The sequence below is a fragment of the Letharia lupina genome (genome assembly GCF_014066315.1).
Source record: "Letharia lupina isolate WasteWater1 chromosome Unknown contig_17, whole genome shotgun sequence".
NCBI classification, from domain to species: Eukaryota; Fungi; Ascomycota; class Lecanoromycetes; order Lecanorales; family Parmeliaceae; genus Letharia; species Letharia lupina.
The window spans coordinates 601,539-615,195 of NW_023502986.1; the positions used below are offsets into that span (position 1 = coordinate 601,539).

The 13,657-nt window shown below is 34.0% G+C and overlaps 3 protein-coding genes across 3 annotated transcripts; 1 reads left to right on the forward strand and 2 right to left on the reverse strand.

Moving 5' to 3' along the window:
- Window positions 1–567: 567 nt before the first annotated feature.
- Window positions 568–1,689, reverse strand: HO133_003305 (uncharacterized protein; the record flags this gene model as incomplete). The annotated part of the gene is made up of 1 exon (XM_037294228.1): window positions 568–1,689. The coding sequence occupies one exon, from the start codon at window positions 1,687–1,689 to the stop codon at window positions 568–570; it is 1,122 nt and encodes a 373-aa protein (XP_037149609.1).
- Window positions 1,690–8,640: 6,951 nt separating this feature from the next.
- Window positions 8,641–10,504, reverse strand: HO133_003306 (uncharacterized protein; the record flags this gene model as incomplete). Its single annotated transcript, XM_037294229.1, has 4 exons — window positions 8,641–9,081; window positions 9,140–9,179; window positions 9,323–10,380; window positions 10,436–10,504. The coding sequence occupies 4 exons, from the start codon at window positions 10,502–10,504 to the stop codon at window positions 8,641–8,643; spliced, it is 1,608 nt and encodes a 535-aa protein (XP_037149610.1).
- A 570-nt stretch (window positions 10,505–11,074) lies between these two features.
- Window positions 11,075–13,463, forward strand: HO133_003307 (uncharacterized protein; the record flags this gene model as incomplete). The annotated part of the gene is made up of 5 exons (XM_037294230.1): window positions 11,075–11,420; window positions 11,472–12,020; window positions 12,074–12,143; window positions 12,195–12,681; window positions 12,741–13,463. 5 exons carry the CDS (start codon window positions 11,075–11,077, stop codon window positions 13,461–13,463), a joined length of 2,175 nt encoding a protein of 724 aa, XP_037149611.1.
- Window positions 13,464–13,657: the final 194 nt, after the last annotated feature.

Sequence of the window (13,657 nt, forward strand, 5' to 3'; positions counted from 1 at the left end):
GGTTTTGACATTCGACTGCCACTTTTTTTTGGCACCTCGCCTGCCGTTAGTTAGCGAACAAATATGGCTTGCGCTCTTGCTCAGAGACCAACTGTGAGCTGATTCTGAATCCTCAATGGAGAAGCCACAGAGTTCCCAATCTCATTTTCAGCAGTCACAACCTCCTGGCTTGTAAATTTGTTCGTAGAGATTCGGACCCAAGGCGAAGATCTTGTGTCTGATGACCTGACACAGCATACGGCCAACGAAGCTCCAGAGGTAAGTAAGCTTCAGAGCGTTGCGAGGGACGCAGGCACGTGAAGGAAGGTTTGAAGTAGACGGAACGAATGGGAAGATGGGAAGGAACAAGGCAACGCGGAGAATTTACAGCATGGTAACTTTAGTAAAAAGACAAATGCTGCGATTTAATGTGGGTGCTGGCAGTCAGCAAAAGGTCTACGACGACGTACAAAAACCTGCTTCTAATCCCCATGCCCTTGAAAATGCTCTCTGCACGCTCCAGCGCTATGCATTGGGTATCTCGATGGTCACATTTCCCCAAACTCCAAGCAGTAGCCTTTCCATGACCTATACGTTCTCTCTAGAATCCTTCTTGACGTTGACAACGTGCTTCATCTGGCCGAGCACGCCACTCATCTGCTCATGAAGTTCCTCGTTGGCGCTGTTGTTCCTCTCAGCCTTCTCCTGGATCTCTTGAAGCCCAGATTCCTGTTCCTTCTTGTACGCCTGAAATCCTGTCAACAGCTTATCCTTCACCTGCGCGACCTTAGCGAGTTCATGTGTGAGTTGCTCAATCACGATCTCAAGCTCCGTCATCTTTCGCTTGTCACCATCAATCTCTGTCCGAAGATCGTTGAGATCGGTCTTGAGCTTTTGCGTTTGACGTTCGTACCTGTCCTCCAAAGTCTTCCATGAGCTTGCGAGGATCTCATATTGTGCGGTAGACCTTCTTGCCTCCTCTCTATCCTCTGCAGCACTTCTCCGTAGCTCCTCGACGACCTCTTCCCGTTCCCGTCGACTCTCCCGTGTCTCCTTCTCAGCCTTCTCTCTCCGCAGCTTCTCGGACTGCAGATCAGCCCTTAGAAGCTCAATCTTCCTATCTTTCTTGGTCATCTGAATCTTGTCTGATTCGTGAATCGATGACAGGGTTTCGTTCGACACTTGGAGCCCTTCCAAGGCTGACCTTGCTGATTCTCCACGTTTTACCTCCTCCTCAAGTTTGACGATAGCGAGCTTTCTCTCTCGTTGCAACCGGTCGTTCTCCCCCATAAGCTTCTCTATTACTCTTCCCGATTTCCCCGTTGCGGCGCGGCCTATTGCGGCCGACCAGTTGTGTGAGTCAGGTCCAGGAGTGGGGCTAAATTCGGAGGTGGGCGTGCCGATCGTAGAAAACGTTTGAGGCGAATTAAGAGAGGAGTCTACTTCTGAAGGCAGCGGAGAAGCAACTCGGCTGACAGGCTGTTGCTTCGTAGGCGTATCATGTTCGATGCGGCGCATTGGCTTTCCTGCTGACGGAGCCGGCTGTTTATTTGGAGTTGAGAGATCAGCTGAAAGATAGTGACTCAGACCATTTAGGGGCATGTTGGGAGAAAAAAGCTCGTCTAGTTGTATTTTCGGTGCCTCTGCGAAGACTACGTGAGCGTTGTTTTCGGAGATGCAAGTAGACAAGAGACGTCGCAACAGAGACATTGTGGTGAATATTAAGCGGGGACGTATTAGCAAATTTGCATACCGAGTTTCCATGTCTTCATCTGGACCAATTCCGGCCGTGGACTACTTTGTCGTGATCTCATTTTGTGTTAAAGTTGGCCACATACATTTACTTTCACATCCCTCAGATATAGGGACTCTTGGGAGAGAACAGACTGCGCAAAAGCAGGTCTCGACCATGAAGAGCAAGATAAAAGGTTGTGACCAGCATTTTTACATCAACAATACAAGGCGACTACTCAGTCAACCAGACTGGTGTTATTGGGGGGGCTCAGGCAAAGAAGGAAGTGAAGATGAAGCGCAAAGATAGGCGCGAGTGCTATTACTCGTAGCGTATGCACAAAGGCCCGGAATGCTTGGCGCTGAGAATTCCCACACACCCCACCAAGAATAACAGTGAATAGCTTTATCTTCTCCAATATCGTATTTCTATTGCTATCTTCGTAACAAGTAAGACTTCTATATATCTCGCTTAGCTATTTCTTAATCTTTCTTTCTTTATCGATAATATCTATAAGTCTTCTCTTCTTTATTCGCTCGAGAATAATATACTATTTACTTCTTTATTAAAAACTCGAAATTATTACTATAAAGATTTACTATAATATTACTATAGACTACGATTTTATAACTCTATAAGTAAAGGCCTATAAATTAAATTTATAAAGTTAAATTTTTCTAAGTTAAATTAAATTTTAGTCTTAGCTCTAAGTTAAATCGAACTCTAATCGCTTACTATATATTTTTAATCTATATATAAATATATATATATAAAGAGAGATACGTTAAGATTTAATTAGAAAGATATATTAAGTATAAAAGATTAATTTATAATAATTATTTATAAAAAATAGAGAAAAATTATATTTTTATAATAAGAAGTATTAAAATATTAAAAAGAAATAAAGATAATATATTAATTAATAATATAAATTCTATATTATCTTCTACTATAATAAAATCTTTTAAATAATAAAATAACTATTAAAGTAAGATATCGAATAATTTTAATTTATTTAAATATATATTATTTAATATTTTTTTTATAGAGATTTAATTAGCTATAATCGTTATAGTAAATTCTTCTTTTATAATATTATTATAATAATATATTATATTAATATAGTAGAAATAATAAACTAAATTATAATAATATTCTTTACTTATTAAATAATAATTTAATATAAAATTATAAAGAATATATAATATAAGATCTTAAAGAGCTAAGTCGTATTTTTAATAATAATAATCTTATTATTACTTAATTTCTCTATAATATTCTTTATATTTATCTATTATAATTTCTTTTCTTATTTCTTAATATAATAAAGATAATAAATTAAATTATAATAATATTCTTTACTTATTAAATAATAATTTAATATAAAATTATAGAGAGTATATAATATAGGATTTTAAAAAGCTAAATTATATTTTTAATAATAATAATTTTATTACTACTTAGTTTCTTTATAATATTCTTTATATTTATCTATTATAATTTCTTCTCTTACTTTTTAATATAATAAAAATAATAAATTAAATTATAATAATATTCTTCGCTTACTAAATAATAATTTAATATAAAATTATAAAGAGTATATAATATAGAATTTTAAAGAGTTAAATCGTATTCTTAATAATAATAATCTTATTATTACTTAATTTCTTCGTAATATTCTTTATAATATTCTTTATATTTATTTATTATAATTTCTTCTCTTACTTTTTTTTTTATAGAGTATTAAATTAAATAGCTAACTAAGTAATTAATTAAATAAATAATTAAATTAATAGAATAAGTAATATTAATTAAGTAATTAATTAAATATCGCTAATTTAAGAGAAGTATATAGAGGAAAATAATAGCTATAAATTTATTTAAGCTTTTTTTAAGAATCTTTTAACGTGTTTATAAGTAGTAGTAAATAATTATTAAGCTCGCTTACAGCCTTAATTATTAATAATAATAAATTTATTAAAAGATAATTTAAAGGCGTTAATAGAGGCTTTAAGAGATAAATAAAAGAAATTATAATTAATAGATTAATAGAATTATAGAAGAAATATAATTAAAATAAAATAATAAAGAATAAATAGAAAAGAAAAACGCGTTTTAAGAGATAATATTATTAAATTAAAAGATATTATTATTAACTTAAAAGAAATCTATAAAGAAAATATATTTATTTAAACTCTTTTTAAGAGTTTTTTAATATATTTATAAATAATAGTAAATAGCTATTAAACTCGCTTACGACCTTAATTATTAATAGTAATAAATTTATTAAAAAATAATTTAAAGATATTAATAGAGGCTCTAAGAGATAAGTAAAAGAAATATATATACTTAAAGCGTTTAATAATATTTCCGCGAGAAGTATTAAGAATAATTATATTAGTATATATAACAGAATAAGATAGAGCTGAGCTTGAAAACCTTGAATTTGTATGTGCAGCCAATTATAAATTCAGGGTCACTACGCTCTTTGATTAGACCGGCTGAGTCATCGCGGGTAAATAAATTAGCGTCCGCAACTATCAAAAAAATGTAACCGAATAGCCCTGATCAAAAAACAAGTACACATTATTTGATTTTAGAATAACTTTTTTGTTTTCTATTAAAATTTTGAGATTTTTTTTTAAATTATAAAACGAAATGTGGGCTTTTGAATAAAAATAGAATTCTTGAATTTAGTCTTATAATTATTAAAGCGCAAGGAATTCAAATATCGCTCACCAAAGATCGCTTACTAAAGATCGCTCACCAAAGAGCGCTCACCTATTTACTCGATAGCCCTGATCAAAAAAATGATTATGAATTTAATTCATAGGCCTTTACTCGTTTATATTAATAAATTAATAGAATAATAAAAGAAGAATAATTATATAAATAGATAAAATTATTATTATTTAATTTTAAACGCGTTTAATATAGCTACTATAATTATTATATTTAAATATCTATTTAATTTACTAATAGTAGATTAAATTTTATAATTTTTATAATATTAGAAAGTATGAAGCGAGTTTTATAATTTAAGGAATTATAAAGTAACTATATATATTATAAGCTAAGTACTTTAAAGTATAAGACTTCTATATATAAATTTTTAATAAGAAAGCTTAAAAAGGCTAGCGAATTAATTTAGTTAGTCTAATTAAAAGGCGTAATAATCTTAAATTAATAATTAACTATATATATAAATTTAAGATTTTCTAATTTAGCTCTATCTTATTCTTTTATATATATTAATATTATTCTCTTATCGAGTTAATACTTAAAATAAATTTTATATCTCTATAAAAATAAGAATTAGAATTTATAATATAGCTAGACTATCTTAAATCGAGATAAAATATATTCTATTTAAAAAGTATTAGTATATATAAAAGAATAAGATAAAGCTAAGCTAAAAAATCTTAAATTTATATATATAGTTAATTATAAATTTAAGTTCGCTATACTTTTTAATTAGATATCGCGAGTAGATTAATTAATATTTATAACTATTAAAATCTCTTTTTCTACTTTTAATTATTTAATAACTTTATTATCTTCTATTAAAATTTAATAATTATTTTTTTAAATTATAGATCGCAATTTACGCTTTTTTAATATAAAAACATCTTAAAATTTAATCTTATAATTCTTTAAAAGTAAGAAATTCAAATATCGCTAATTAAAGATTATTTATTAAAGATCGTTTATTAAGTTTACTCGATAGCTTTAATTAAAAAAATAGATTCTAAATTTAATTTATAGACTTACTCGTAATATTATAATATAATTAATTAAACTTTAATCTTAGTTAATTAAATATAGCTATCTTTAATATTAAATTTAAAGTCTTTTATATTAAAGTCGCTTATAAGTATATAATCTTTATAGAGTTATTAGTATATATAAAAGAATAAGATAGAGTTAAATTAGAAAACCTTAAATTTGTATATATAGTCAATTATTAATTTAGAGTTATTATATCTTTTAATTAGACTAACTAAGTTAGCTCGCTAGCTCTCTTAAGCTCTCTTATTAAAAATTTATATATAAAAATCTTATACTTTAAAGTACTCAGCTTATAATATATATAATTACTTTATAATTTCTTAAATTATAGAGCTTATTTTACACTTTCTAACGCTATAAAAATTATAAAGTTTAATTTACTATTAATAAATTAAATAAATATTTAAATATAATAATTATAATAGTTATACTAGATATATTTAAAATTAAATAATAATTCTTTTATCTATTTATATAACTATTCTTTTTTTATTATTCTATTAATTTATTAATATAAATATAATTATTCTTAATATTTCTCGCGAAAATATTATTAAACGCTTTAGATATATATATCTCTTTTATCTACCTTTTAAAGCCTCTATTAATACCTTTAAATTATTTTTTAATAAATTTATTACTATTAATAATCGAGATTATAAGCGAGCTTAATAATTATCTATTACTACTTATAAACGCGTTAAAAGATCTTTAAAAAGAGTTTAAACGAATATATCTTTTTTATAGATTTCTTTTAAGCTAGCGATAATATTTTTTAATCTAATAATACTATCTTTTAAAACGCGTTTTTCTTCTCTATCTATTCTTTATTATTCTATTTTAATTATATTTCTTCTATAATTCTATTAATTTATTAATTATAACTTCTTTTATTTATCTTTTAAAGTCTCTATTAATATCTCTAAACTATCTTTTAATAAATTCGCTATTATTAATAATTAAAATCGTAAACGAGCTTAATAATTATTTATTACTACTTATAAATATATTAAAAAACTCTTAAAAAGAGTCTAAATAGATTTATAGCTATTTTTTTATTTTATATACTTCTCTTAAATTAGCGATATTTAATTAATTACTTAATTAATATTATCTATTTTATTAATTTAATTATTTACTTAATTAATTACTTAGCTAATTATTTAATTTAATACTCTATAAAAGAAGAAGTAAAAGAAGAAATTATAATAGATAAATATAAAGAATACTATAAAGAATATTATAAAGAAATTAAATAATAATAAAGTTATTATTATTAAGAATATAGCTTAACTCTTTAAGATCTTATATTATATACTCTTTATAATTTTATATTAAATTATTACTTAATAAGTAAAGAATATTATTATAATTTAATTTATTATTCTTACTATATTAAAAAATAAAAAAAAAAATTATAATAAATAAATATAGAGAATATTATAAAGAAATTAAATAGTAATAAAATTATTATTATTAAGAATATAACTTAGCTCTTTAAGATCTTATATTATATACTCTTTATAATTTTATATTAAATTATTATTTAGTAAATAGAGAATATTATTATAATTTAATTTATTATTCTTATTATATTAAGAAGTAAAAAAAGAAATTATAATAAATAAATATAAAAAATATTATAAAGAAATTAAGTAGTAATAAAGCTATTATTATTAAAAATATAACTTAACTCTCTAAGATCTTATATTATATACTCTTTATAATTTTATATTAAATTATTATTTAATAAGCGAAGAATATTATTATAATTTAGTTTATTATTTTTACTATATTAATATAATATATTATTATAATAACGTTATAAAAGAAGAATTTATTATAATAATTATAACTAATTAGATCTTTATAAAAGAAATATTAAATAATATATATTTAGATAAATTAAAATTATTCGATATCTTACTTTAATAGCTATTTTATTATTCGAAAGATTTTACTATAGTAAGAGATAATATAAGATTTATATTACTAATTAATATATTATCTTTATTTTTTTTTAATATTTTAATACTTCTTATTATAAGAATATAATCTTTCTCTATTTTTTATAAATAATTATTATAAATTAATTTTTTATATTTAATATATCTTTCTAATTAAGTCTTAACGCGCTTCTTTTTATATATATATATTTATATATAGATTAAAAATGTATAATAAGTAATTAGAGTTTAATTTAACTTAGAGCTAAGGCTAAAATTCGATTTAACTTAGAAAAATCTAACTCTATAAATTTAATTCATAGGTCTTTACTTATTATTTTATATAAAGTTTAATAACGATATTATAGATTTAAAAGATTTAGTAAATAATTCTATAAGATAGAGCTATTATTATAGAACTTAGAAAAATTAGAGTTTAAATAACTCTCTATATATAACTTTTATTATATTAGTATATATAGTAGAATAAGATAGAGCTAAGCTTAAGAATCTTAAATTTATATATATAGTTAATTATAAATTTAAGATTATTACGTCTTTTAACTAAATCGACTAAGTTAGCTCGCTAGCTCTTTCGAGACTTCTTATTAAAAAAATAAATATATATTACTTATAAATAAAATAACTTTTCTATTTTCTATTTAAATTTTAAGATCTTTTTTTTAAATTATAAAGCGAAGATTACGCTTTTTAATAACGTAAAAATTTTAAAATTTAATCTTATAATTATTAAAAGATAAGGGCCTTAAATATCGTTTATTAAAGTTCGCTTATTAAAGTTCGCTCGATAGCTCTAATTAAAAAATAGATGCATATTATTTAATTTTAGAATAACATTTTAATTTTCTATTAAAATTTTTTAATTCTTTTTTTTAAATTATAGAACGTAATATAGGCTTTTAGATAAAAAAATAATTATTAAATTTAATCTTATAAATATTTAAGGGTAAAGAATTCAAATATCGCTTATTAAAGTTCGCTTATTAAATTTACTCGACAGCTCTAATTAAAAAAAAATAGATTATGAATTTAATTCATAGGCCTAAACTCGTACTCTTACTAATAAAGTAAAGTAAGCTGGCAAGAGCTCGAGAAGGTGATGTTGGCAGTTATTCCAGTATTTTCATTATGAATCCATGTGGTAGGCAACTAGAATCATAGCATCCCAGCACATCATTGCTTTGTCTTCTTCCTGCCCTTCGCCTTGAAATCTTTACTCCTCTTCGAAGGCTTGCCATGCTTTTTCCCGACTGTTTTCAGCGTTCCCTTTCCATGCCTGCTAGATGCCCGAAAACCCTCAAATACTATCGATTCAGGGGACTTGGCGACGCTACTGACACTCTTGGACGAAGATCTAGGCTGCCCTCCAGGAGCTCTAAGCTTAGCCGCACCTGCACGCCCAAGCAGCTTGTGAGCTCGGCCTGTCAATGACTGAAGTTGCGAGGGGATCTTTTGTCTATATTTGGTCGATTCCACATTTCGTAGGGACGGTCTCTCTTTGCGGTTACCTGCGTTTTTCGTGTACTTTGCTCTGGTGACCCTCAGAATGCGTGGGAGCCTTGGTGGGAATTTCTTCTCGTGGTAAAGAAGTGCCTTCTCAACGGAATTTGCATCCTAGACCAAGACACATTAGTATCCAAGGCTTTCCCTCTCAAATACAAGCTCTCGTTACCTTGAATTGAACATATGCAAATCCTTTGCCCACTCGCGTCCTACATATCTCGGAGTCAGCAGGACCTAACCAGGGAAAGATTTGAGCCGTAAGACGGTCTCGTAGGGTGGAATGAGTATCTTGCTCGCGCAACATGTCTTGCGACCCAATTCACAGTATTGACTAGCAAGAAAGCGTACTCACGTCTTATCCCTGACAACCCTCACACTCTCTACAGTCCCGGCCTTTTCGAATTGCCTCCATAGGCCTTCCTCAACATCTGCTGGTTCTTTCGCTTTGCGTGGCCGTTTTTTGTTCTCCTCGTCCTCGGCAGCTCTGATGTTCGTCTCATCATCTACGAACCCAAGATTGCCAACGAAGACGCATCTTCCATGATCGATCTTTGCAGGATGAGCGACGGAGTCCACGCGTAGATGACGTTCAAGCACAATGCTACCATTCAACCTCGTGGCTGCTTCTCTGGCGGCCAGTTGTGTAGTGTAGACAACATAGGCGTTGGTGGATTTTGTGGTAGTATCCATGATCTCCTTTTTTACAAAGGCTGCTTTTTTCGGGATTCCACTAGCTGCGAAAGCAGTAGATCTGAAGCGTAGGGATTCAATACCATGTCCGCGGTTCCTTCCAGGTACCGAGGAGGTGAATGAGGTAAGATGGTCCATCAGTGTTTTCTTGGCTTTTTTTGATTTTATAGCCATAGTAGAGACATTGGCGAGGAAGACAGTCCGCGATGACTTCTCCAGATCCAAGTCTTCTCTTGACGTGATTAAACTTTCATGCTGCGGTAAATCCCCTACAGCAAATTCGTCCTCGCCGCCAGTCACAGTGTCGGGGTCTGAGGTAGACTCGCCGTCTTCATGGGGAGAGCCTATGTCTCCATTCGCGACTCCTCGGGTCTCTATTTTCTGACTTTCAATGTGGAAGGTTCGGGCTCGGTTCTGGTCCTCCTTGATCTGCTCCTCAGCCAATTGGCTCATATATCTACCCTCAAGGTCATCTCCTGCGTCCTTTCGCTTCCGCTTTCGGCTGGAGCCTTTTGCTGTACCGCTGCCGGGGATAAATGCCTTGGAATCTTCAATATTTGAGAAGCTTATAGGAACCTGTTCCATGGATGTCTCCATACAAAGGTCATTTCCCTTACTGTCTGCATCATTTAGGGGTTTGCTGGCTTTGGTAGTGCGAGTCATGGCAGATTGGCTCTCTGACTGAGGAGCTGGTCTGGCGGCAGTTTTCACAGCGCCCAGCTGGAACAACGTCAACAATTTAGGAACAAGTGGACTGCATCAGTACTCTACTTACTGACTGAGCAAATAGCGAAACCAGAGCAGGATCATAATTCTGATTCAGCCGATCGGCGCCAGATACCATGATTGTTTGTGTCTCGCTTGAACTGCCCTGTTTGCGTGATTTCGACTTTGCCTTACCAAATATATCAATATGGTCTCCTCCATCACATTGCGATTGGATTGATAGCGCTAGCTTCGGGAAATCTTTTATCCGATTATCGGCGATAGTACATCGACAGGGGTGTGATTCTAGCGCTGCTTTCTGCTTTCCCTGTGACTGAGAGATGTGCTCAGAGAACAATCGCTCTTTTTTGAGAGTCTTGTATGACGCTTTGCAAATTCCACTCGACCTTCAAGGAACACTCGCTGAGACCAAGAATCCTCCAGAACCAGAATACTGACCTCTCGCTTTGATTCCCTTCACTCTCCGCCAACAGATTCACATGCTCCCACCCTCACCAAAGCGCCCATTTACCTTCTCCGACTTGTATCATACCACACCGCTCACTTTCGAAGACTGGCAAGCATACAGGACAGGAGACAGTAATATTTCCCTAAATACTGCTGTCTCGCGGGTCCCAAACTCAAGAACGCCCTCATCAGACGGGCGCCCCAGAGCCCTCAACTACTCCTCCAACATACGGTACCAGCCATGGCTACGGATACCGTAGTTTCTGTACCAACCATGGTCCCACAAACCATGTCAAGTGCTGATCTCGATAATGGCACTGGCGTTGGAGACGGCGAAAAATTGCAGGCCGAGGAAGACGATAGATCGAGTTCACTGAGCGAGCTCGGAGATCGTGCGGGTATAGAACATTCATCTCGTACGGGTTCGGAGGCGAATGACACGGAAGCGGAGACAGAACGTTTGGAAGACTCGCCTCAAAAGCAACGGAGACACCGGGACATGGTCCTCAGCTCTACCAATAGCGCCCACGGTGAGGACCGGAATCAATCAGTAGCTCGTGTTCTATCTGAAAAACTTGCCAGCCCTGGTCAGTTTTCTACAGAGCCTATTCCGCTAGGAATGGCTGACCGTGCGCCAGGCCCTAAATCTAAAGGGGAGAGACTTGAGCAGACTTCCGATATTAGCTCTCTTGAAGACTCTGGTGAAGAGAGCGGCAAAGATTTGTCACTTACACTGTCTACTCCGATGAAGCGAAAACGTTCAAGCTTCGAGCAAGATAGCGCAAGCGACCAGGACTCCATGCCCGAACCTTCTAAGAAAGCGATAAAGCTGTTTGATAACAATGCTGCAGAGGCTTCAGCAAAATCGGGTGCCGAGATTGCTGCAGATGTCCCAGCGGCGAATGGTGACCTGCAAGTCATTGCCCATTCGGCCATGTCTCCTAGCAACGAAGAGCAGCCAAGAAAGCCTCAAGCACTGCCGAAACAGAAGCATAAGAAGGGAAAGCGAAAAGGCAAGAGGACACTGAACGATGAACCCGCGAATGCGGAACATGCGGGTTCGGGCGCAGAGAGTACTGTCGAGCACGGTGGAAATGCCGAGGCTATGTACAGCAACGAAGAAGATGCGCCAATGGAGAACATGGCTGAGGGCGTTGAAGCTGAAAATTCACTCAAGATGGAAGAGCGTAAGCGCATTCATGACGTTTTTCCGGGGAAAGGCTAATTCATGATTACACAGTCGTCGAGAAGAAATCTGCGATGGACTCTTTGAGCGCTATAGAGAGGTGTTTTGCAAAGCTCAGAGACAAGTGAGTGTCGCTACATTCTAACATGACGTTCTCAAATCCTAATTTGCCAAGAATATACGAAGAACGCATCGCTCAATGCAACCATGAGCTTGCTATGCTGGAACAGCCCGTGCCAATTCATCCCGAAATGTTGGCCATGAAAGAGGTCATTGACCAACGTCGCGACCAAAAGGTCGAGTACGAAAACAAGCTGATGAAGTTCAAATTGATGACGCTGCAAAGAGAGAGTATTGCAAACAAAGCTCAGGCTCATTCGCAGTATATGCAGACCGTCCGAGAAGTTCGAGATAGTTACTTGGAGTCGCTCAACAAGAAATATTATCAAGTACAACGGGAGAGGAGAAGCTGCGAAGGTGATGTGCCGGATTACATGTACACTTTCACGACCAAGAGATCGCAGCAAATTACACATCAAACGGCGTACAATACAGAGGTTTCGATACTCGCCGGTGTAGCGAAATATGTGGGCTTTCCAGCGGCACCAGAAATAAGCAGTGCTCGAGCGAAGGAGATCGACGATGATTTACGGAGCATGGGAGTAAGTCGTCGATCACTGAGAGTTCTCGGGCAATAGTAGCGCTGACTGTTGATTTCTAGATTGCGTTCGGCGCTGCGCAGAACGCTCAGAGTCATCACGCGGCGCTGAGAGCTAACCTGTCTGCCACAGCCAGTTTCCCTCGGCAGAGGCCTGGAGCGGAGGAGCATTTCCTCGAACAAAACCCGTGGGCCAATCCGCAACACCCGGCTCATCACCAGCAACGGATGCATCGACAGATGTCCGCAACCCCGGCATTCACTCCAGCGGGACAAAGACGACTGGTTGACCTCACCGAGCCTCGGGGGTCTGCATCCACCATCGCGGAGCCACAGTCTGGACCAAGTTCCTCCATGGCTCCGACCCCTGCCACAGGAGAAGCATCTAAACTCGTACAGTCCGGGCGAAATCCTGAGATGAGCGAGATCATTGTGGACTCTACACCAAGCAGAGTAGTAAATGGAAGTCTATTGGACTCAACTCCGGCAAACCTAGCGATGCAAGAGAGCTCGAGAGCCAAAGCAACTAAAAAAGACTCACCATCTCTACCCAAGAATATGTCGACAGACAGCCAAACACCAAGCGCCCTCCCTAAGCCTTTACCGTTTATGCACACCGGTGGATCAGCACCAGGCATTCGTACATCCACTCCTGTTCGGTATCCCGTTATTAAAGCCGAGGACGCTACCGTCGGTTCGCGACACTCACCCATACCACATCAGTTCCATGGGGCAGCACCTGTCAGTACCGCGTCTAACGGACAAATGAACCGGTTCGCTGCTTGACGTACTTAGGACGGAGCAATGTGTGAGGAATGGATATGATGATCGGCGCGATATCAGCGACAAAGGAAGGTTGGACTACGTCATTAGCATGGAACTGGGCGCTTTTGGAGTTGGATCTCTGGGCGATGTGATCTTCTTGCATTGGGATGATACCATTATGCATGCTGCATCTAGGACGGAGATTATTCATGGCT